General features: G+C 34.7%; 1 protein-coding gene across 5 annotated transcripts in view; it reads right to left on the reverse strand.

Moving 5' to 3' along the window:
- Positions 1-761: 761 nt before the first annotated feature.
- Positions 762-21,646, reverse strand: part of rapgef1b (Rap guanine nucleotide exchange factor (GEF) 1b) — an 82,845-nt gene continuing 61,960 nt past the window's right edge. For 2 of the 5 annotated variants that reach the window (XM_079835499.1, XM_079835498.1), the window contains exons 12-27: positions 20,733-20,888; positions 16,662-16,814; positions 14,119-14,205; positions 13,274-13,359; positions 13,086-13,182; positions 10,928-11,003; positions 10,669-10,753; positions 10,485-10,577; positions 8,630-8,815; positions 8,462-8,546; positions 8,265-8,359; positions 5,415-5,493; positions 5,225-5,326; positions 5,013-5,110; positions 4,689-4,817; positions 762-2,708 (exon numbers count right to left, since the gene is read on the reverse strand). In XM_079835499.1, the coding sequence (XP_079691625.1) occupies positions 2,558-2,708; positions 4,689-4,817; positions 5,013-5,110; positions 5,225-5,326; positions 5,415-5,493; positions 8,265-8,359; positions 8,462-8,546; positions 8,630-8,815; positions 10,485-10,577; positions 10,669-10,753; positions 10,928-11,003; positions 13,086-13,182; positions 13,274-13,359; positions 14,119-14,205; positions 16,662-16,814; positions 20,733-20,888 (1,758 nt within the window). In that variant the 3' untranslated portion in view covers positions 762-2,557. The remainder of the gene's footprint in view (positions 2,709-4,688; positions 4,818-5,012; positions 5,111-5,224; positions 5,327-5,414; positions 5,494-8,264; positions 8,360-8,461; positions 8,547-8,629; positions 8,816-10,484; positions 10,578-10,668; positions 10,754-10,927; positions 11,004-13,085; positions 13,183-13,273; positions 13,360-14,118; positions 14,206-16,661; positions 16,815-20,732; positions 20,889-21,646) is intronic. The other 3 variants (XM_079835501.1, XM_079835500.1, XM_079835502.1) reach the window with 2 other exon arrangements.

A 21,646-nucleotide genomic window follows, 5' to 3' on the forward strand; every position in this document is an offset into this window, starting at 1 on the left:
GCTAGAAGAATTTAGAGTACCGTTTCCATGGTAACGCAACGTCCGATTTCAAAACGGTTTTCACAGGATGAATTTTAAGTTCGTAAGCTTTCGATTGATACCTAATTTATGATAATTACTCAAATATATGATACGAAAAAAAGGCGATCAATAAAAGAGAGCCAGGCGTCCCGCCAATTGTGTTCAGTGATCCTTACCAAACACAACAATCAAACAGAATAAAATAATGACAACAATAAGAAAAGAACAAATGTGCATCTTGTCATTAAAGTTTACACACAGTTCTGTTGTGTCTACTATGAATAGACCCAATCTATTCCCAAATATTGCCAGATAATCACTTTACCTCTACCATACTTTTAACAGACTTGAGTCGTTTGTGATTCAGTCTATCATCCTTTCTTGCATTGTCTTGACTTCACTTTGCCAATGATATGCTATATTGTTAGTAGCCTGGATAGCCCACAGTCATTAGGCTCCATCATATCGCCATCTACTGGATGTAAAATGCTCTGTAGTAGCTACATTACGACATTTAAGAATGTTAAGTTCTTCTTCTGTAGTTATTTTGATGAAAGTAACTCAAAAGTAATACAGGAGTAATGTAACGCATTACAATTCTGAGACAGTAATATTGTAAGGTAAAGGATTACTTACCATACCTAACAAGTAATCTATAATGTGTTACGGTTTGGAAGGAACTTGCACAACACTGGTTGTAAACACGTGCTAAATGTAGTGCTGGAAAAATGCAAACACAATACAAAGAGAGCAGTTTTATTGGTGGTTGAATATACAGGATGTTATAGGTGTAACAGGAAAAAAAATTCCCAGGAGTCAGTAAACGTCAACATCTCAGACGCCACACAACACACACTGAAGAAAGCGTTTTTAGCTTCCTTTCTCCCATAGGTGAATAACAACGTTCTGTAAAAAACCACACGCGCGCTCACACACAGTCTCTCACTCTCACACACACACACACTCTCACTCTCTCTCTCTCTCTCTCTCTCTCTCTCTCTCTCTCTCTCTAACACACACACACACACACACACACACGCACGCTCTCTGATGCCCAGAGATCACAGCATATTCAGTCCTTGTGTTTTTTGCCTCATAATGTTAGTTATTTTAGTGCATGACTCATTTGGTTTGAAAATATATTTCCTCATAACTGCCCTCTACATGATGGGAGATTATATATCACAACTGTACATGTACATTTATACAGAACATAATATCATACACATCCCAAAAGAATCAAAAATCACATGCACAACTGCTCGCCGCCAGGCAACACCGAGCCCCGCCCCTCTCTGACATCAGACTCTGCTCCGGCAAATGCTCGGCTCATTTTTTGCCACAATAAATCAAGACAAATAAAAATGATAACTTATTTTGAATAAAGAAAAAAAAGAGCCTATTTTGGGGACCATTCAGGCGGGGGTTTTTTTTGCATTTTGACACTATTTTCATGAATATCAAGCATTTTCCCATAAGCATCATTCACCAAAAAAAAAGAGCAAAACAAATTATTTTTGTTCTGATGACTTGTTTATAGAACATTTCTTATGTATTGAACTGGATGTAATGAATAAACTTGCATAAATTGCACATTTTTTAATTTGTTCTGCTTGTGTTTGATGAACGTGACCTATTTCTCCCTTTAAAATTAAACTGCCATACATTAAGTACAAATACTACCATTTTGTTTGTACCTCATTAATGCACTTTACCACTGGTTTTGGCATTTCTCACTGCTCAAGCTATTGAGAATTGGTAAGAGGAAGAAACATGAAAAAAAAACTTGAAAATAACGTCACAATGCAAATTGTAAACATAGAAGGTTTTCTTTTTGTATTAAGGTAGGGATTCGAGGGGCTGTCGGTATTGTGACGGGGTAAACAATTATAATGAAGGTTGCACATGATCACACAAAACAAATCGCAAGATGACGTGAAAAATGAGTCCAAACGTCCAGTTCGGTCTTTAATATGCAAATTAATATATTCCACTTATCCATTACTCGTAGCGTCTGTCAAAACATTCAACAGATCAGTGAATATTCCTTATAAAACGGTTATAAGATTGCACACACGTCCGCCCGTTTCCCAATCACATGGTGTGAGCGGTGACTGAAGGTCCACCCAGCGGGCGAATCGTAGGGTGACTGACCTTTGGGAGGCCAAACGGGACAAACAAACATGAACTCACTCCATCAGGCACAGTGTATTAAAACCAAATGAACCAAGCCCTCTTAGAGTGTGTCTTTCTGTCCACCCACACATAAATCACAGCGTTCGGGTCCTCTTGAGCCCTCTGTGCGCGCGTGCGAGGGCGTTTCTGTATATTTGTATATTGATACTGAATTAGGAATCCCCTCTTGAGTTTTTAAAGGGGAAAATACTGCCAATGTCTCAGGTTATTGGTGCAAATCGGAGCTCGCGTGTCTCGGTTCAGCCCAATTAATCTCCAGAACCGGATGAGGAACTCTAGCGCGGGTTCCCAAGGTTCTGCAGGAGGTTCAGGTCTCACCGTATATATTGTCTCTGAGCTTCTAGGTCTTCTCCTCTCGCTCTGTCCTGCGCCGCGAGATGTTTCGTGGTTTGATCTTGAGCGAGAGTTCCCATAACGCCTCCTCCGCCAGGTGATCGCTGAAGTCGTTGAAGAACGAGACGATGTCTTCGTTTCGTTTCAGTTCGTAGTGTCTACAAAGACAATCATGTTAAAAAGAAAAATTTACTTTTTAAAAAGGAATAAGGAACTAATTTTTTTTATATCAGCAACTGATATATGAAATGTTTAGTACATTAATATAAACATTAATATAATTCATAAATAAAAACACATTAAAATGTAAACTTTTTATGTCGTAATTATTAACATCTAACTTTAATTTTCTATCTCATAATGACAAATTATGACAGTTATAACTGACAAGTCAAAATTATGATTTTTTTTTTTTTACAATTAAGTCACAATTATGAGATACTTTTTATGATATAATTAAGTTTTTGTCAAAACTTCGACAATTGTTTTTTTTTGTCAATTTCAACTTTTATCCCAATGATTTTTTTATGTCTGTCATTTGATTTGGCCATTTTTATGTTATAATTATGACAATTGTTTTTCTCATAATGGTAAGTCAAAATTATGTCAAACATTGCAAGTCAAAATTATGAGACCTTTTTTGTCAATATTTTTATTTAATGACGTGACCATGACAAAAAATTGTGACAGTTATAATTGAGACGAGCCAAAATGATGACAAAAAATATATTATGACTTTTTATGTCATAATTATGTTTTTGTCCTAACTTCAACTTTGCCAAATATGACTCAATTGTTTTTTGTACATTTCAACTTTTATCTCAGTGATTTACTATCTTATAATTTCAACTTTTTATATCATAATTATGACTTTTTATGTCTGTCAATTGATTTGGCCATTTTCATGTTATAATTATGACAGTTTTTTGTCATAATTTTAAATTTTTCATCTCAATGACGGTTATAATCATGGCAAGTCAAAATGATGACAAAAACAATTATGACAAGTCAAGATTATGAAATACTTTTAATATCCTAATTTACATCATAATTTTGTGTTGTCATAAGTGTTGTTGCTTTTTTTGTCATAATTTTGAATTATCATCTCAAAATGAGTTATAATCATGACACATTATGACAGTTATAACTGGCAAGTCAAAATTATGACAAAAATGAACAATTAAGTCAAAATTATGATACTTTTTATGTCAATTATTTTTGTCAAAAACCTTTGTTTTTTGTACATTTCAACTTTTATCTCAATGATTTACTATCTTATAATTTACTTTTTATTTCATAATTAGGAATTTTTATGTCTGTCAATTGATTTGGCTATAATTGTTTTTTTGTCATAATTTTGAATCTTTCATCTCAATGACGGTTATATTTCGATTTTGCCAATTATGAATGTCAATTTCAACTTTTATCTCAATGACTTTGTATCTCATAATTAAATTTTTTTTGTATTTTTGTCCTATTTTTGAATATTTATCTCATAATGACATGACAAGTCAAAATTATGACAAAAAAACAATTATGAGTTTATAATTATTACAAGTCAAAATTATGATACTTTTTCGCATTATTATTATTTTTTTATAATTTCAACGTTGCCAATTATGACTGTACATTTCAACTTATCTCAATGACTTATACTTTCAACTTTTTATATCATAATTATTACTCTCATAATTTGTCATAAAGTCATCTTTTTATCAGCTTTGACTCAACTTGTCATAATTATGTTTTTTTGCAATCATTTGACATTTTGTGTCAAAATTACGACTTTTAACAAAACATGAGGTAACATTTTATTTTAAGATAACGTAGTCACACGTTACTACATGTACTTACTATAGTAATAACAGTAAATTATGCATAATTACAAGTAACTCACCCTAAACCAAACCCTAATGTAACTCTATAGTACGTACATGTAGTTAATTAATATTACTCAGTACTTATTACCTTAAAATAAAGTGTAACCAAACATGTGTTTTTCTTATGTGGCTAAAACAGGCGTCCGCATGTGACTGAATGAGCGATGTTTGATTTGACCACAGCCTCTCATGCCTCATTGCTTTATTTAGTCTGCAGCTTGAATCAAACGTCGGCTCTTGGGCCAGCGCATTACTCACACTTGCTGGAAGCGTCTCATGCTGTCCAGAATGTTAAACTGCTGCCAGCGCTTGGAGAAATTCACTTTCCCTTCAATAAAATCTGGGTTTCCCAGGTGAACAAACGTCAGGTCCTGTAGGATCAAACCTCTGCCAGGGCACAAAAAACAATATTAGTGAAACATTCTTGAATGTGAATATCTAAAACTACAACTGTCGTATATAATATAAACACCCAGATTAATATAGTTTTGCATATTTTTGCATTTGAATACAACTTTTTTTTAAATATTTGCTTGAATATTTTAGTTTCAGCAATTTAATAATAAAATTCAACAAACTCACAGGTAGGGAATACATGGAGGCTCCACTTCGGCTAGAGCTGCTCTGTATGCTCGGAAAGACGACGAACTGTCAATCAAAGTGCAGTACTCCTCCAAGCCCTGGAAAAAGACAGATAGACCGGTTAAAACACATCTGCGTTTATTGAATGATTTTCTTCAGTTTTTCTTCAAAGTCTACCAACGTGTAAACTTTAATCAGTTTGCGTGACTGACCTCAGACGTCTGCTTCTGCCATTCCAGTCGTCTGATTGGTGCAGAGTCCAGCGCCGAGAGAATCGCCAAGTAAGAGTTGAAGTTATTCAGTTTCCGCAAGTGCTACGGACCAGACGAAAACATTAAATCATTTAGAAAATAGAGGAAGTGTTCATGTATGTGTGTGCTACTCTAGTCAACTGTCATTTACCTTCATGATTTTGATGAATTTGAGCAGCAGTTTCTCTCTGTCCTGAGCCTTCTCCTGCTGGATGATTATTGAGCGCACCCTAGAGGACAGGAGGAAGAACACAAACAGAGTGAGTATGGGGAATGTGGGTGTAGTATACAGGGTTATAGTGAGCAGGCAGTCCATATCCAGATTTAAAACCATCTACATGCAAGTGTGGTCCACACCGCCAGATACAGGAAGACTAACATCTGAACATGTAGAATTTCCATCCACAGTTTCGCCATAACGTTTAAGGGCTAAAACTGGAATTTTCCAAATTCAATGATAAATGTAAGCCCTAGTTCTTTCCCAGAAGTGCTCCTTATATCAGCCTGGGAACTTTTACATGAATTTGTTGGCAAATTGTGTGTAAATCCAGCCAATCAGGGTCAAATATGCATAGGGCCCTATGATATCAGTTTTATTTTCCCTCCCAAATTTAATTAAATCTTTTAAATTCCGTTTACTGTTAAAATTAAAACATGGAAGCAAAAGTGTGCAGACTTCATATTTGATAAATAAATTGATAAATGGAATTATATACAATTTTTTAAAATGGCAAAAGCACAAAACTAAATTACTAAAACTAAATTAAAATAAAAACTGAAAATATGAAAATAAAAGCTTATTCAAAATACTATAATAGTCAATTTATTTATTCTGTTTACTGTTCAAATTAAAACATGTAGTAAAAGTGTGCAGACTTCATATTTTATAAATAAATGAGAAATAAATAGAAAACAAAAATAATAAAAAATAACAAAAGCACAAAACAAAAATATGAAAATAAAAGCTTATTAAAAAAACTGAAAATGAAGAGAAAAAAATCAGTTTACTGTTAAAATTAAAACATGGAAGTAAAAGTGTGCAGACTTCATATTTGATAAATAAATGAGAGATAAATAGAAGTATATAAACGTAAAGAAAAGAACAAAACATTACTAAAACAAAAAAAATTACTTATTACTAGGGCTGTCAATCGATTAAAATACTTAGCCACGATTAATCGCAGGATTGTCATGACTTAACTCGCGATTAATCGCAACTTAATCGCACATTTTTATCCGTTCTAAATGTACCTTAAATTAATATTTTTCACGTTTTTAATACTCTAGTCAACATAGGTATGGACAAATTTGCATGCTTTATGCAAATGTATGTTTATTATTAGTGAAACCTTACTTGACAGAGCATGAGGACTAGACATGTATCAAAGCTCATAGATGTTTTTCAAAGAACTTGCTCATGTCTCTTAAAGGGGCTACATGCAACTTTGTCCCCAAAATAAACTTAACAATAGCCTTTTTATTTGACCATTTATGACTCAAACATCTCCTGATGAGCATACTGACACCTTGTCCGCTCACAGTGGGTGCACCTATAAGCCTGTATCCTATTTTTCCTATTTTCTGGCGGGTAGGTTTTTCCCGCGCTGTCTGCGGATGTGACGTCACCACCGCTGCGAGAGCGAGCAGAAAATAAGAGCAGTTCTGTTTTTTGGCCACAGGTGTCAGTCGCGAGTTTAAATTTCAGAAAAACGCATAAAGCCCCTTTAAGCCTAAGCTTAAAAATCCAGAATAAGTAGAGATTTCTCTCATTTTAAGAATATAAATAAAGGGCGTTTTTACACTGGCAGTTTAGTTAAGAACGAGGCACAGTTCGTATGAAAAATTGGTAATGTGATGCTGTCATGCGGACCTGAGAGCGCACCAGGGCACCACACCCAAGAACTGGAGGAGTTGCACTCGAACTGTGCCGCGATTCACGTGAACAGTGTGAGAAACACAGACTCAGGAGCGCGCTTGTTCAGAAAAGTAACCTGCGCATTAGTTTTAGCCAATTGTAATGTATAGTTCAATAAAACACATAAGTGGTGACGGTGTTAATGATTTACCTCGGATATGAGCGAGAGCGAGCTTGCAGTGTATTCGCATCGCGAATGCAATCTCCTCAGAGTCCATTTGCAAGCATGCAACAGAAAGGAACCCTTTATCCAATATATTGACCCGCATTCTGTTTTCTATCATGCCCTGTGGATGTTTGTGATTATGTAAGATGCACACAAATGCACCAGGGTTCAATAGAATCAAGTTGACCAGCGCTGTGGAGGAAACTGAGAACTATCACGCTTGGACTGCAGCAAACACGCTGTGTAAAAACGCCCTTTCTTTTATTTCGACCTGGAGTCTAATAAAAGTTAAACTTAAAAAATGGTAGCTTATGTAGGCTATAACGTCACTTGTTTCAGAATAGAAAATGTTAATGTTAGCCCTTTCTTTCCCCATTTCTGTTTGCTGCTGCATCCTTTACGTCTATGGCTGCTCTTAATTTCTCCAACTACGGGCTGGGCCATGGATCAAACTGAAAATGCGCGCTGCATTAATTGCGCGTTAATAAAATTAGTGCCGTTAAAATGAATTTGAGTACCCTACTCAGCCCTACTAATTAAATTTTTTTTTTTTTTTACTAAAACTAAAATAAAAATATGAAAAGAAAAAATTATTTTTCTTATATATTATATAAAGATTAAAAAAAAAAAAATCCATTTACTGTTAAAATTAAAACATGGAAGTAAAAGTGCGCAGACTTCATATTTAAACAGCAGTCTTTTGCGCTTTAATATTCACAGGACAGTAGTCGATATCACGATTTGATTAACTTTTGATTTATTCCTCCAAAATGACCCAATTCCTTGACATTCTGTGTAAAACTGTACATTCCATTTGTAAGACTGGATCCTGCACCATGGCTGAAATCCCAGGGCCCTGGATGCACACATAGGGAACATATGTTGTACTGAGGGTGTAGTGGGTATCAGTAAATATGTACCAGTAGCTCATGTTGTTAAAGTGCTCTGTAAACTGGGTCAGATTTGGACTTTTCTCTTCGTTCTGTTCCTTTGCCCAAAGCAGCACCTCAGGAATCTGAGGACAGAGATGACAACAGGTTATTGTGTATCACTTTTTCACACTCACACTCTGTTTTTCCATTACAACATCAAGTAAAACAGTCTGTGTGTGTGTTACCTCGATCTTGTAGAAAAGTTCTGCGTCCAGCAACGTCAGCTGATCGGCGATCTCATGACTGCGGAAATCATGCAGCGTGCCGGGCCTTTGGAGCAAGAGCAGATTAAACACAAAACAAACTTGCAAAGACGAGAAGAGTCCTGATGAGCCCTGAACTTTGACCTTTACCTGGCAGAGACGCCCCGCGCGGCGAGAGGCTTGAGCGTGTGCATGTGCCGCAGGAGCCTCTTCTGCTCCACTTTATCTAGGATGTTCTTCCGCAGGACTCTCGCCAGACTCAGCTCCCCGTTACAGACCAGCCGGAACACCAGATCCATCAACTGCCGCAGGATGTCCTCCGTCAACTCCACCAGACTGACACGCAGAACACACGCAGAGAAGAATCAGTCACACATTCACTACCAATCAAATGTAATGAATACCTTTATTCAGCATGGACAGAGTTCTGTTTTTCTGTTCTTTTGAACTTTCTATTCATGGTTTCCACCAAAATAGGAACTGTTCAACATTGATAATAATCATAAGTGTTTCTTGAGTAGCAAATCCTCATATCAGAATGATTTCTGAAGGATCATGTGACACTGAAGACTGGAGTAATGATGCTGAAAATTCAGCTCTGATCACAGGAATAAATTAGATTTTAATATATTCACATAGAAAACTGTTATTTTAAATTGTAATAATATTTCACAATTTTACTGCTCTTACTGTATTTTTGATCAAATAAATGCAGCCTTGGTGAGCAGAAGTTGAAGTTAAACTTTAAATGGCAAAATATAAAATAGCTATTCCATTGGAAAAAGCCTTATTTCAATTATTATTTCGCAAGACACAAAATGCTGGGAACAATATTGAGTAATGTCTCGATTAATGGTTTGATCCAGTCTTTTGATCTGGTTCCTTGAATAAATCGCTTGAACGAACCGATTTGCTAAAAGAAACATTTCTTATGATCATCAATGCTGGAAACAGTTGTGCTGCGCAATTTTTTTGATGCATTTATCTCAGGATTCTGAAAGTCCCTAACTGTGTTTGTGGCAGATATAAAACTGCTTTGATTAAAAAAAAAATAAAAAAAAATTGAATAATAAATATTGCTGTCAAAATTAACGCGTTAACGCATACGCACAATTTCAGTTTAACGCAATTAACGCAGCATCCATTTTTCCCTGTCATCCTTTGGCTAGCTTTACATTACAGGGCTCGACATTAAGCTTGTTCACGTGCTTGGCCTTCGGACAAGTAAATCTGTCATTCACTTGTCCGAGTAAAAAGTTGGAAAATGAGCCTATTTTCAAAAATAGTGGCGTGTTCCTTTAAATGACTGTAAAGAGTTGTGAGAAAATCTCATGTTTGTCAGCTCTGAAAAGTGACAGCAGCCTAATAAACCCACTGCCATCTAAAAAAGAAAAAGATCACTCACTGCTATTGACTGAATTACATTTGCAGCTTTAATAAGGATTAATCTGTATTTAATTTATAATTCATGCAGTGAAGTCTGTGAAGTGTTTGATAACTTTATTCAATTTATGAATATATCCTACCTGTTAAACCTACCTGAAAATCTTAATGCAAGGTTTACAAGGTTACACGAGTCAAAAACAACCAAAACAATAACTTATAGTGCATTTTGACAGGGCAAGTAAAAATCTGAAATGGTCTTTTTGTTTGAGAAAATAATTTTTATAGGAGATATCAGTCGCAGTATTGGTGTAACGGTGACTTCTTTTTAATAAAAAAATGCCGTTAAACAAATATTTAAAATATAGGCTACTGTGTTTATGTTGTTTCTACATTCATTTGGAGTTTAAAAGGTGAAATTATTACAGTATAAAATATATTAAAAACTCTAATTACAGAAAAATTTGCAATTAATTAGTAATTTTTTTTAATCGATTGACAGCACTAATAATACAGTTAAAAACATATATTCCTCTTAAATAGCTTCGACTTAGTTAGCTCCCTTTTGTTAGTGGTCTGTTGTGTAGCTTTTATCCATGTATAAAACCATGCATTCACTCACCAGAGTTCATCCACGACTCTCACCAGCACGAAGAACGTGTTTTTACTGACACGCTTCTTAAAGGTGTCTGGACTGTGACAGAAGCGTGTGTATGTGCAGCGGAGTTAAGAAACACACACACACACACACACACACATATGCAGATTTACTGCTACAAACAGATAAAAACAGATTGAAAGGATATCTCTGGTGTAGTTTTTTGATGAGGTCTTCAGGCGATATGAAGGTCCTGTAGGTGGTGAGGAAAGCCTCACAGTACAACACCAAATCTACAACACAAACAGAGGAATACAATTAAAACACACTGAAGATATACAGCAAACCTCCATCACACACAGATACTGCAGGAATAAATCAATCTAAGACATGCTGAAGGTAAACTGTAACAGATAACACCACATATATACACACAAATCTTCATATGAAGAAAGGGTGTGAGTTACCTTTGCGGTCTGTTTCTGTAGCGTGAACCAACAGTATATCACCAGAACCAGCTCTCACATCAGGACCATCATCATTCTATCAGAGAGAGGGAGAATTATTACTGCAGCTCACTGAAGTCAAGCTCAGTTTGGCTCCGGCTGCCCATCGCAGCACTGCACCAGCTGACAAGAGTGTGTGTGTGTGCGTGTGTGTGAGAAACAGCCACAACAGAATTACTCTCTAAACTGAAGGCAATACACTCCCGTTCGGAAACACATGAAATACATGCATGCAAAAGATTCCCTGCAAGTTTAATGCCTCTCATATCATTCTGATTCCTCTTTCTTTACCCATGATAAAGCATATTTTAAAGTCAAATCAATATTTCATGTCTACATATTTATGTATTTGATAAGTTGCTGTGTAGAGCTGCACGATTAATCATTAAGGGTGCTTTCACACTAGCACTTTTGGTGCGTACCCGGGTTCGATTGAAGTCAGAGTTCGGTTCCTTTGGATGAGGTGAAAGTCTTCTGAACTCGGGTGGGCACCGGTGCAACTTACCCGCTTTGATGACGCAAACGGACCCCGGGGGCGGGGCAATCGAACTCGGGTTCAGTCCAGGCAATCGAAACCAAGTGTGAAAGCACCCTAAAAGATCTCGATTCAAATACCCATGTGATCTTATTCAGATCTGTATGGGCGCTGCCGCTGATTCAGAGGGAGCTGTTGTCATGCTTTGGTATGAAACAGCTTTTCAACCACACAGTATCAGCATTTCTGTGTTACAATAATTATAATTATCACAGAAGTACTGGGATAAAAGTTTATAGTTCGGATACAAACACTGATATCTATGGTAGCGATTGTATCAATTACATCCTTACGCCAGTAGGTGGCGACAAGCAACTGTTAAAAAAATGTATTTGAAGTTTTTATGAGTCATGTACTACCCTTTTGTTTAATAATTAAATTAAAATAAATAAGACATTTTTAAATAGACTGCAATAATTCATATTTTGAAAGCATCTCTAGGAAATCATGTTATTTTGTTTAGTTGTCTGTTCAGAATTGTGGGAGAATCGTGATCTCTATTTGAAACAAAAAAACTATTTGTACTTCTACAGTTTTATCATCTGTGAAGTAACTAGCAATTCATTGCTAAAATATTTTTCAGGGTTCCCTTCCTTTTTAAATTCATTTCCATGACTTCTCACATGAGTTTATACATTTGATAGATATTACCCTCATAAAAGATCCATTTCTACCCAACAAAATTGTTTTTTATCTTGGCATAGCAACAACAACAAAAAGAACAAAAAGAAAAAAAGAAAAAAAACTTTTAAGACTTAGTTAATTTTCCAGACTGGATATGTTTTTAATATTATGCATTAAAACATGGTACACAATATTTAAAAATGTCTCTAGATATGACCCAGGAGTAGGGTTATTATTGTTAACTATAACTATACAAAGTTATATTAATAAATAGTTATATATAAATATTAACTGATATATAAAAAAAAAAAAATATATATATATATATATATATATATATATATATATATATATATATATATATATATATATATATATATATATATATATATATAAATATAAATATATATAATAAAAAAATATATATAAAAAATAAAAATAAAAATATATATATATATATATATATATATATATATATATATATATATATATATATATATATATATATATATATATATATATATATATATATATATATATTATTTCAGGCAGATAACAAGGTAATATTTTTCATTTTCATTAAGTTTAAATTGAAGTACTAAAATATCTAAAACTAAAACATAAAAACTACATAGATCTATAAAAAAATTAATGAAATAAAAACAAATGATATATTCTTTATACGAGCTTCTATGACTTGAGATTTTATTCATTTTCACAACTTTTCCCAGTCTAATATTGACATTTTTGAATATTATGCAAGCAACATTTAATAAATGCATAAATACATTAAAAAAACTAATCAAAATGAAAAATAAATAAAAAAAAAGTGCATAAATAAATACAGTAAATCCTAATATTTCCGGTTTTCATTGATCCTGGCTTTTGGTTTAAAATATTTAATAAAGGTTTTGTACAGTTGATGAACACATTATGAAACTTTAAAAGAGCATTAATTACCTCTGCTTTGAGCGTGATGCGGTCCATAATGTCATTATGATCAATGAGGGATAATTCATCAACATCATCTATGTGACCATGACTGGGTTCTTTCGGCCTGTGAGCGAGAGGAAACATCAAACATCATATATACACATCTCTGACCTGCCCAAAATACAACACACAAGCACAAAGACTTGAATTCATACCTGTCCTTAGACAACGCTTCCTTGCTATTGGACGTGGGTATGTGAGGGGTGTGGTCTTGAAGCCCATCATCACATAAAGAGGTGTCCTGAAGAATGAAAGAATAATAAGTATAAATACACTCCAAACACACACAGACACACGCCTTAAAGGTGCACAATGTAACTTTTCCGTCTGCTAGAGGTCGCCTATTCAAAACAAAGGCGTAGTTTGATGATGCCAAGTTTGAGCGCAGAATCTTGGGACATGTGGCCTTCACCTCACAGCCGGTGGAAAAGAATCGGGATAGGACTCATGTTCATGGATGTGATTATTAACGTTACTGTAGTATGAAGTGGAGCAGGACAGAGTGTTGTGGAGCTGAGCAAGGTCGCAGGAGCAATTGTTAATAAGATGAACGCAACACATGCCTCGCGAGCAGCGGGACTTTTATTATGACACAGTCGCCGGCGCCACTTCCGCTTTTCCGGTCATGAGTATGAGGTAACGCAGCTCTGTTTATCATATTAGACACATCTGAGTGTGTGACGTTACTCTGTGTGTTCTCTCAGCGGCTGGTATGACACTTGTTCACACTGCAGTGAGAGTAAAGCGTTTCTGCAAAAATAAAACCGGAAACCGAGGGGAACGCAGATATGACGCCATCGACAGGCGACTCCCTCACACGTCCCGGTTCCTTGGTTAAAATAGCAATTTCTCACGATTTACAAATAGTTGTAAACATTTGGGATATTGTAAGTACTCAACTGAACAAAATATATAACACTGGCCAAGTGGTTTTTGGAAATTTTACTGCAAAAATCTTACATAGTGCAGCTTTAACACAATGACTCACGTGGGTACTTACAGTGTGGTGTGTGTTGTCTCCGTTAGCCTGTGTGGACGAGTACAGGTTGACATACTCTCCCTCGCCACCTTCATCAACACTTTCACTCTGTAGAAAAAACAACAGGGACAAACGTCACAACGTGGTCAGGCAGGCATCGAATATTCAACATCATACACACACTGTTCAATCTCCTCACCGTTTGTCTCACGACACACAGTAAGAACGTGATCCTGTGTAAAACACCACTAAATGCACCAAGAGTTTACATTTTCTGAGGAAATTAGATTTTACATGCAAAAAAGTTGATACGGATGCTTGCTTGAAGAGTTTTGGGTGTATGCTTATGATATTCTGGACTCAGGACCAGGATTATTATCGTTAACTTATTTTAAATGCATACAATTAAAAAAAATCTAAATTATAACCGTTTACACGACATCAACAACTAAAAATGAGTTTTAGCCGTTAATTTACATAACACTACTTTCATAACACTTTGTTAAAAAAGTGTAACTTTTTTTTTTAAATGATACTATTCTATAAAAACTTGAATTTGTTGTGAATGTGTGTTCAGTCCATTCATAATTTTCAGTCACATGACTGTCGCGGAGCCCTGGAGGGCAAAACCGCCATAGAACTGCAGCACAAGCCTGTCAATTTTCCATCTTAAAAACAAAAATATGTGAACAAGATGCAAGTTTTGGGCACTTGTGTTCCATATACAGCACCTGCTGCAGTATTTCAGTCACTAAAAACAGTGGGAGGACAAAAAGCTTAACGTGAAAAACACTATAGGGTGAGCTGCACCAATAAGGATTAAATTAAGCAAAGTTTCACGCTAATCAAGGATTTGTTGATCTGGGTTTTATTTTAAATCGAGTTGTGTTGCAACACCGACGCCAGGCTAAAGAATCCTTATTAGTGCAACCCATCCTTAAAGTGCCTTAATGTACAGTGATATTAAAATATTAAATTCAGTTTACACCTTATACAGGTGAGTAGATGAGCCAAGAATATGAACGCAATGCGTTTTCTTTATAATTGTTTTCACTGGGAAAAACACCTAACGAGAAAACCTTCCTACAAACCTGGTAAAAATGACTGGCGGGCAATGGAGGAAAGCCTGGTTTTCCCCTCCAGGTGGGCGTTCTTTCTTATAATGGTGTGACGTCACCTGAAAACTATGAATAGGTGCGTAGTGTGTCTTTACAAAGAGACATCGCCATCTACTGGCTTGGCAGCAGAATACAGCGTTTTTAGTCGTTTTCATGAATCCATGTGAACATTTTGACATTGTCGTCTATACGTGAAAAACATTTCCGTTTTTTGTACATCTGTGTCATTTAAATGTACCCTAAAACTACAACCATAAAAACAGCATTTTCATTACTTGAAATAATATAAAAAATATGAATTTTTTATCTTATTTTACTGCAGTTTAAGCTGAAGTACTAAAACTTACAGAGCCCCTAAAAGAACATGGTGATGGGGAGAAAAATGAGATGGGAGGAAAAATTGTCAATAAACGCAAAACACAAAAGTAAAGTTTCTTGGGGGAACGTAAAACTTTTGTGAAAAAAAAAAAAAATTCTTCCCATCTCATAGTTTTTCCATCATCATGTCCCTTTAGGGGCATTTAAAAACTAAACTAAACTAAAATTAAAAACTCTATAGACTAAAAAAACCTAAAAAATATATAAATTATATAAAATCAAAAACTATAAAAAAGAAAAAAAAGAAAAAATTACTCAAATCTGGTGAAAATTTAAAAAAAATAAAGATAGACTCGAATTCAAAATATTAACAAATACTACAATAGTATATTAATATCAAAGTTACAGGACCCCATTTTACTGTCCCAAATGTGAATATTGTCCAAACTGTTTCAAAAAGCAACAGTACCCCTCTACTTTTCCACTCAGAAAACTCAACTCTTTCAATTAAACCAGAAGTTATAAGACACAGAATTGACAATTAGAATATATTTACCACTAGATGGCAGCGATGCACACACATTCACATTATTTTCTTAATAAAGCATTCTTGCATGATGCTTTTTATTTTTTATTGTTTTATACAACAAACACTCACAAGGAAGTGCACATAATGCGACAATCCACATAACATTTTCAGGAAAATCGGAGATAAAGCATAAAAGATAACATTTCATGTGCGTTTCTAAAATATCTATGATTTTCAGACAAAACTGCACCTCCTTTTGGGACGTCTTTAGTGGAAAAAATAGTTGTGAGACTTTAAATAAAGCCTTCATGCATTCATAATGTAAGTTATAGTACATTATATATTTTCATAAATAATCACAACCCAAGTTAAAATGCATAATATTTGTTGATTCTTTGTTAAAACGGTAACATTAAACTTTCTAAAGGTGTAACAATGAATAGATAAATATTCATGAGATCATACAATGCACTATAAGGTGCATTATGAATGCACTAAAAAATACTTTTTTATTATACAAAGGTTTTCCGTAAAGAGTCCCCAAAATGGTTATTATTCCGATTACTACTGAAATGTGTGTGTCTTGAGTGTGTGTTTACCGCAGAGGTAAGAAGTGAGTCAGAAAGAGAAGACTCAGAAGGAAGACAGACGGCCAGAGAGACCAGAGAGCTGGTCAAGGACCCGTTAGAGACACCACCACCATCAAGAGCTTTGCCGGCATTGGTCAAGCCAACCGGGTCGGAACTCTGCGACTGGTTGAAAACACAAGAAGAGAAAAGAAATGGGAGAGGAAAGGTGGAATCAGAGGAAGTAGTTGGAATAAATCTGAAAAGAAGGAAAAAGACTGGAGAGCGGAGAGGGAAATATGTTCTATTGTGTGTAAAATAGCAGGACAGCGAGAATAAATTAACCACCCGCTAAAGAGAGAACTAACTCCAACACAATGCTGGACAAGTCAAATCCTGGCTGAACTTCCGGATGTTGCTTAGAGGGATTAAAACACCTGCAGGGACTCGCCCGGAACACCAGCAACAACATTCCAATTCATCCCATCACACACACACACACACACAGAGCTCAACAAACATGGTCCAACATGTTTCCCCGAGAGATCGGGAAGAGCTTCCCCCATTCTATCCCATCTGTGACATTCTGGAATGTAAGCATTCCACAGAGACTCAGAGAAGGGAGTGAGGATAGAAGAAGAGGGAAAGGGATGGAAAGAGAAAAAAAAACATCCATATGGAGCCTCACAATCTCACACAGACACACAGGTCACTTACTGACCGAAATGGTCAGTTTTTCCTTAGGCAAACACGCACACACTCACACACATAAACATCATATTGCTTCTTCTCTGACCTCTAAGGTCAGGGGTCAAGAGCACAGAACATTCCAGAACAATTCCCAGATTCCGTTACCATGACAAACTAGTTTCTAAAACTCGTCACCAGGGAGAAACACACCAAATAACAGCTCGCTGATCTCAGGAATAACCAGTGCTATTGTAGTACTATTTATAGTATTTATTAATATTTTGATGTCGTTTTAATTTTAATTTTTAGTTATTTTGTTATGAGGGTCATTGACATGACATGTATTTTTTGTGTCCAAATTCATTATTTTCCTAAAAAAAAAATACATGTCATATATCAAATTGATCTACAATATTTCCTTTATAAGATACTCTTTTAATTTTTTGGGAATTTAATTGACTTTTTGAGTTGTGGTGTTTCAAATATCTAACATGTCAGGTGGTGCAACCAGCAAACTTACATTTGAAAGTATCACTGCAATTGCAAAATGAAGTAAGAAATATAACTGTAAACCATTATATAATGTATACAAATTATTTAAAAATAAAATAAAATAAAAAAACAACTCCTTACGGAAAATTGTGTTCTGAACACATAGAAAAGTGTCCGTTTATATGAACTAAAAGGTCAATGCATAGAAAAGGGAAAGGGAATTTACCATGTGATATGCATTTTACAATAATTCATATGTATATTGTATTTCATTTTAAATGAATGGTCGCACCACTTGACATTTTCCGGGTGGTAAAATCTGAATTCTTGAATGCCGTCTTAAAAGCTGTAAAACCAATATCAATCAACACCATACATTTTTTGGACATAAAAATGATTTTTAAAACTCTTTTGATTAAAATTATAATTTTTTTATCTTACAATTTCTTTTTATTTTTCTTATTTGTCATTGACCCATGTGCTTCTGTAATTTTTATTATTATTTTTAAACAATTCTAATTAGCTTTAATTTATATTTATTTTAAAATTGAGTAACTTTAGTATTTTAACTTCAACTTTTATTTCATTTTGCTGCCATGGCAACATTTCTAATTTTCATTTAAGTTTTTCCATCTAATATTTATATTTTATTTTAGCGTTATTTCAATTTAAAAAATGTTTAATAGTTTTAGTTAACAATAAGAACACTAGTAATACCAGACTCTCTGATGCCTAAGAGAGATTTTCTTTATAGTATTTTAATGCTGTTAATAATATTATATAACAATAATATTATATATATATATATAGATAGTACTGTGTGTATGTGTGTGTGTGTGTATATATATATATATATATATATATATATATATATATATATATATATATATATATATATATATATATATATATATATATATATATATATATATATATATATATATATATATATATATATATATATATATATATATATATATATATATATATATAAACACAGTAAACAAATAAGCAGTAAAAAATGTTTTACAAACAAGAAAAAAATGCACATTATTATGTAGTGTGAAATCTGATGTTTGAGGAAATATAAGGGGTCACTAACTTTGTCAATTCTTTCAATGTTTTTTGAACATTTTTACTGAAATGTATCCTGTGGTGTGACAGAAAGAATAAAGAATATAGGGGCGTCGCACCAAAGGACAACAGAAATTAACACTTTTATATGGTTCCAAAAAAATTGGAACAATTCCGAGACAAAATCTTACCATGTGCACATAGGCTTCACAGTAACATGACCTTGAATGCGGTCCTTCAACTAATTAAACAACAAATTAAACTGGTATTGCCTGATTTAAAATCAGGATATGGTGTCACACCAGAGGACATGGTGTTCAGTGACAAAACGTATCAAGTTCCTATGTTTTTTTTTTAGAAATATATGGATGAAAAAAATGGTTGTCATTAATAAAATGATGCCTGAGGTATTTATTAACATTTATATGCTTTTCTTTTTAATTGATAAAAGTTGTACTTTATTGATCCATGCTTGAGACAGTCACACCATTGGACAATTCTTTCAAAAATTAAAAAAATCTAAAGACAGCAGTTTTTATATGAATAGGTCCATGTAAGACATAGAAATGTTTAACCATTTACTGCACTTTAAATTATGAATATAGTAATTATAATCATTTTTATCTTGTGCGACAGTGAAAATGCCATGTCACGTCAGCAACCCATATACATACACACATGTTCAGTAATAACAGAAAAATGTGATGCTACAAATGTGTCATGTCTGGTCAGGAGTCAGGACATGACATACATCTGTTTTTTTTTCTTTTGGTGACACTATCAACAATAGAATCTGAAATTCCAGACAAAATATCACAGCTCTTCATAAGCCATCATGAGATACATAAAACATGCTGTAAGAGCTGGTCATCGAAGATGAATGTGTGCTGAAAATAACTGATAAAAACAAAACATAACAAAAAGTGTATAAACTATGACACTCTAAATGTTAAGCCTAATAAAAAACTTATAGAGATAAAAAGATATTGCTAAATAATTCACCTTTTTTGTGAATAAAACATGGGCCAAATGTGCTACTAAAGATAGACTACTTTGAATGCAATGAGCAAAATCTCCAAAAACAACTTAAGTGTTTAGTAAAGCACTAGAAGTTATAAGTGAAATCCAGTGCAACTGGAGGTCAGAGTTATTCAATAAAATAACATATGTATGAGGGACACCAGCAAACAGACCCAAAACTTAGTTTTAATGCCACATGAAGATTAAACAGCATTTTGATAAGCCATGGATTTAAACCTTTAACCCAGATAATCAGATAAATTAAGATTAGATAAGCTTTTAGACTTACACTTTAATTCAGCTTCGGTTCTGGTTCCAAAAGTCACCCAATAAAACCCGAAAGGGCAAAGTGGACACACAAACGCCATAAATAATCTTTAAGTCACATCTGAACAGCGGTTTAATAACCACCCCAGGGAGACATGTGAAAAATGATGACAAAACCATATGATGAGCACACGTGTGCTGAAACCACACACAAAATGACCAGAACACACTGAACAGATGATACATAAGCAAACGTGCAATACGCATAATGGGCCTCATTCATGGAACATGAGTAGAACTCATTTCTGAAAATTATTTGTCAAGCCATTCTTCATAAATGTCACATTTATTTAAATATGACAGGAATATAATAGCATTCATTTCAAGAATAAGATTTTAATTGGTTGTTAAACATTAAAACTATATATATATATATATATATAAAATACTAGCCCTGAATATTTAACACACAACTTCTTAAACTTTCAAAAGAGGAAAAAACATCCTTCTTAATCGTTTACATGTCCCTTTCACTCCACTCCTGATTTGCTTGACACTCACCACAGGTGTGGTCAAAGAGGCGTGGCCACTGAGGAAGGAGTTAGACACTGATAGGCTGAGACCAAGAGCAGGCTCCGCCTCCTCCGAAAGCCCAGCAGGAGGAGGGAGAGTTGAAAAAGAGGAAGAGGAGGATGAAGGAGGAGAGATATAGGAGGCCTAGAGCGCAGGACAGAAACATGGAACAGGAAGAGAGACAGAGGAAAGAAAAGAAGAAATCAGGTTAAAAAGAAAGAAAAGCAAAGTGAGTTATATTAACTCAGCTGGAAGAAAAAGTAGAAGCTGGCTTAAAGGTAACGTGTGTGTGACGTGTGTGTGTGTGTGTGTGTGTGTACATGTTTTTCTATCCCGGTGGGGACTTCAACCTAATGCACCTAATGACTCATGGGGACACGTGACACCGTGGGGACCCAAATTAAGGTGCCCATGAGGAAACAAGCTTATAAATCATACAGCATGAGTTTTTCTGAAAATGTAAAAATGACGAAAGTTGTGTGTGATGGGTAGGTTTAGGTGTAAGTGTGTGTGTGTTGGGTAGGGTTAGTATAAGGAGAGAGAATATACAGTTTGTACAGTATAAAAACCATTACGTCTATGGAGAGAGAGAGAGAGAGAGAGAGAGAGAGAGAGAGAGTGTGTGTGTGTGTGTGTGTGTGAGAGAGAGAGAGAGAGAGAGAGAGAGAGAGAGAGAGTGAGAGTGTGTGTGTGCGTGTGTGTGTGTGTGTGTGCGTATATATATCATTTTTGATTCTGATGGGCATTCATGTCGCCTTTAAACAATAAAACATAGAAGAAATTGGAAAAAAAAAAACACAAGAAGAGAAAACTACCTGAGCTACTTCCAATTTCTATATACGTTATACTTCTGATGTTCTAATTTTACACATCTACACCAGCAGAGAAAGAAAGGAAGAGAT

The sequence above is a fragment of the Gobio gobio genome, assembly GCF_949357685.1.
Source record: "Gobio gobio genome assembly, chromosome: 14".
Taxonomy (NCBI): domain Eukaryota; kingdom Metazoa; phylum Chordata; class Actinopteri; order Cypriniformes; family Gobionidae; genus Gobio; species Gobio gobio.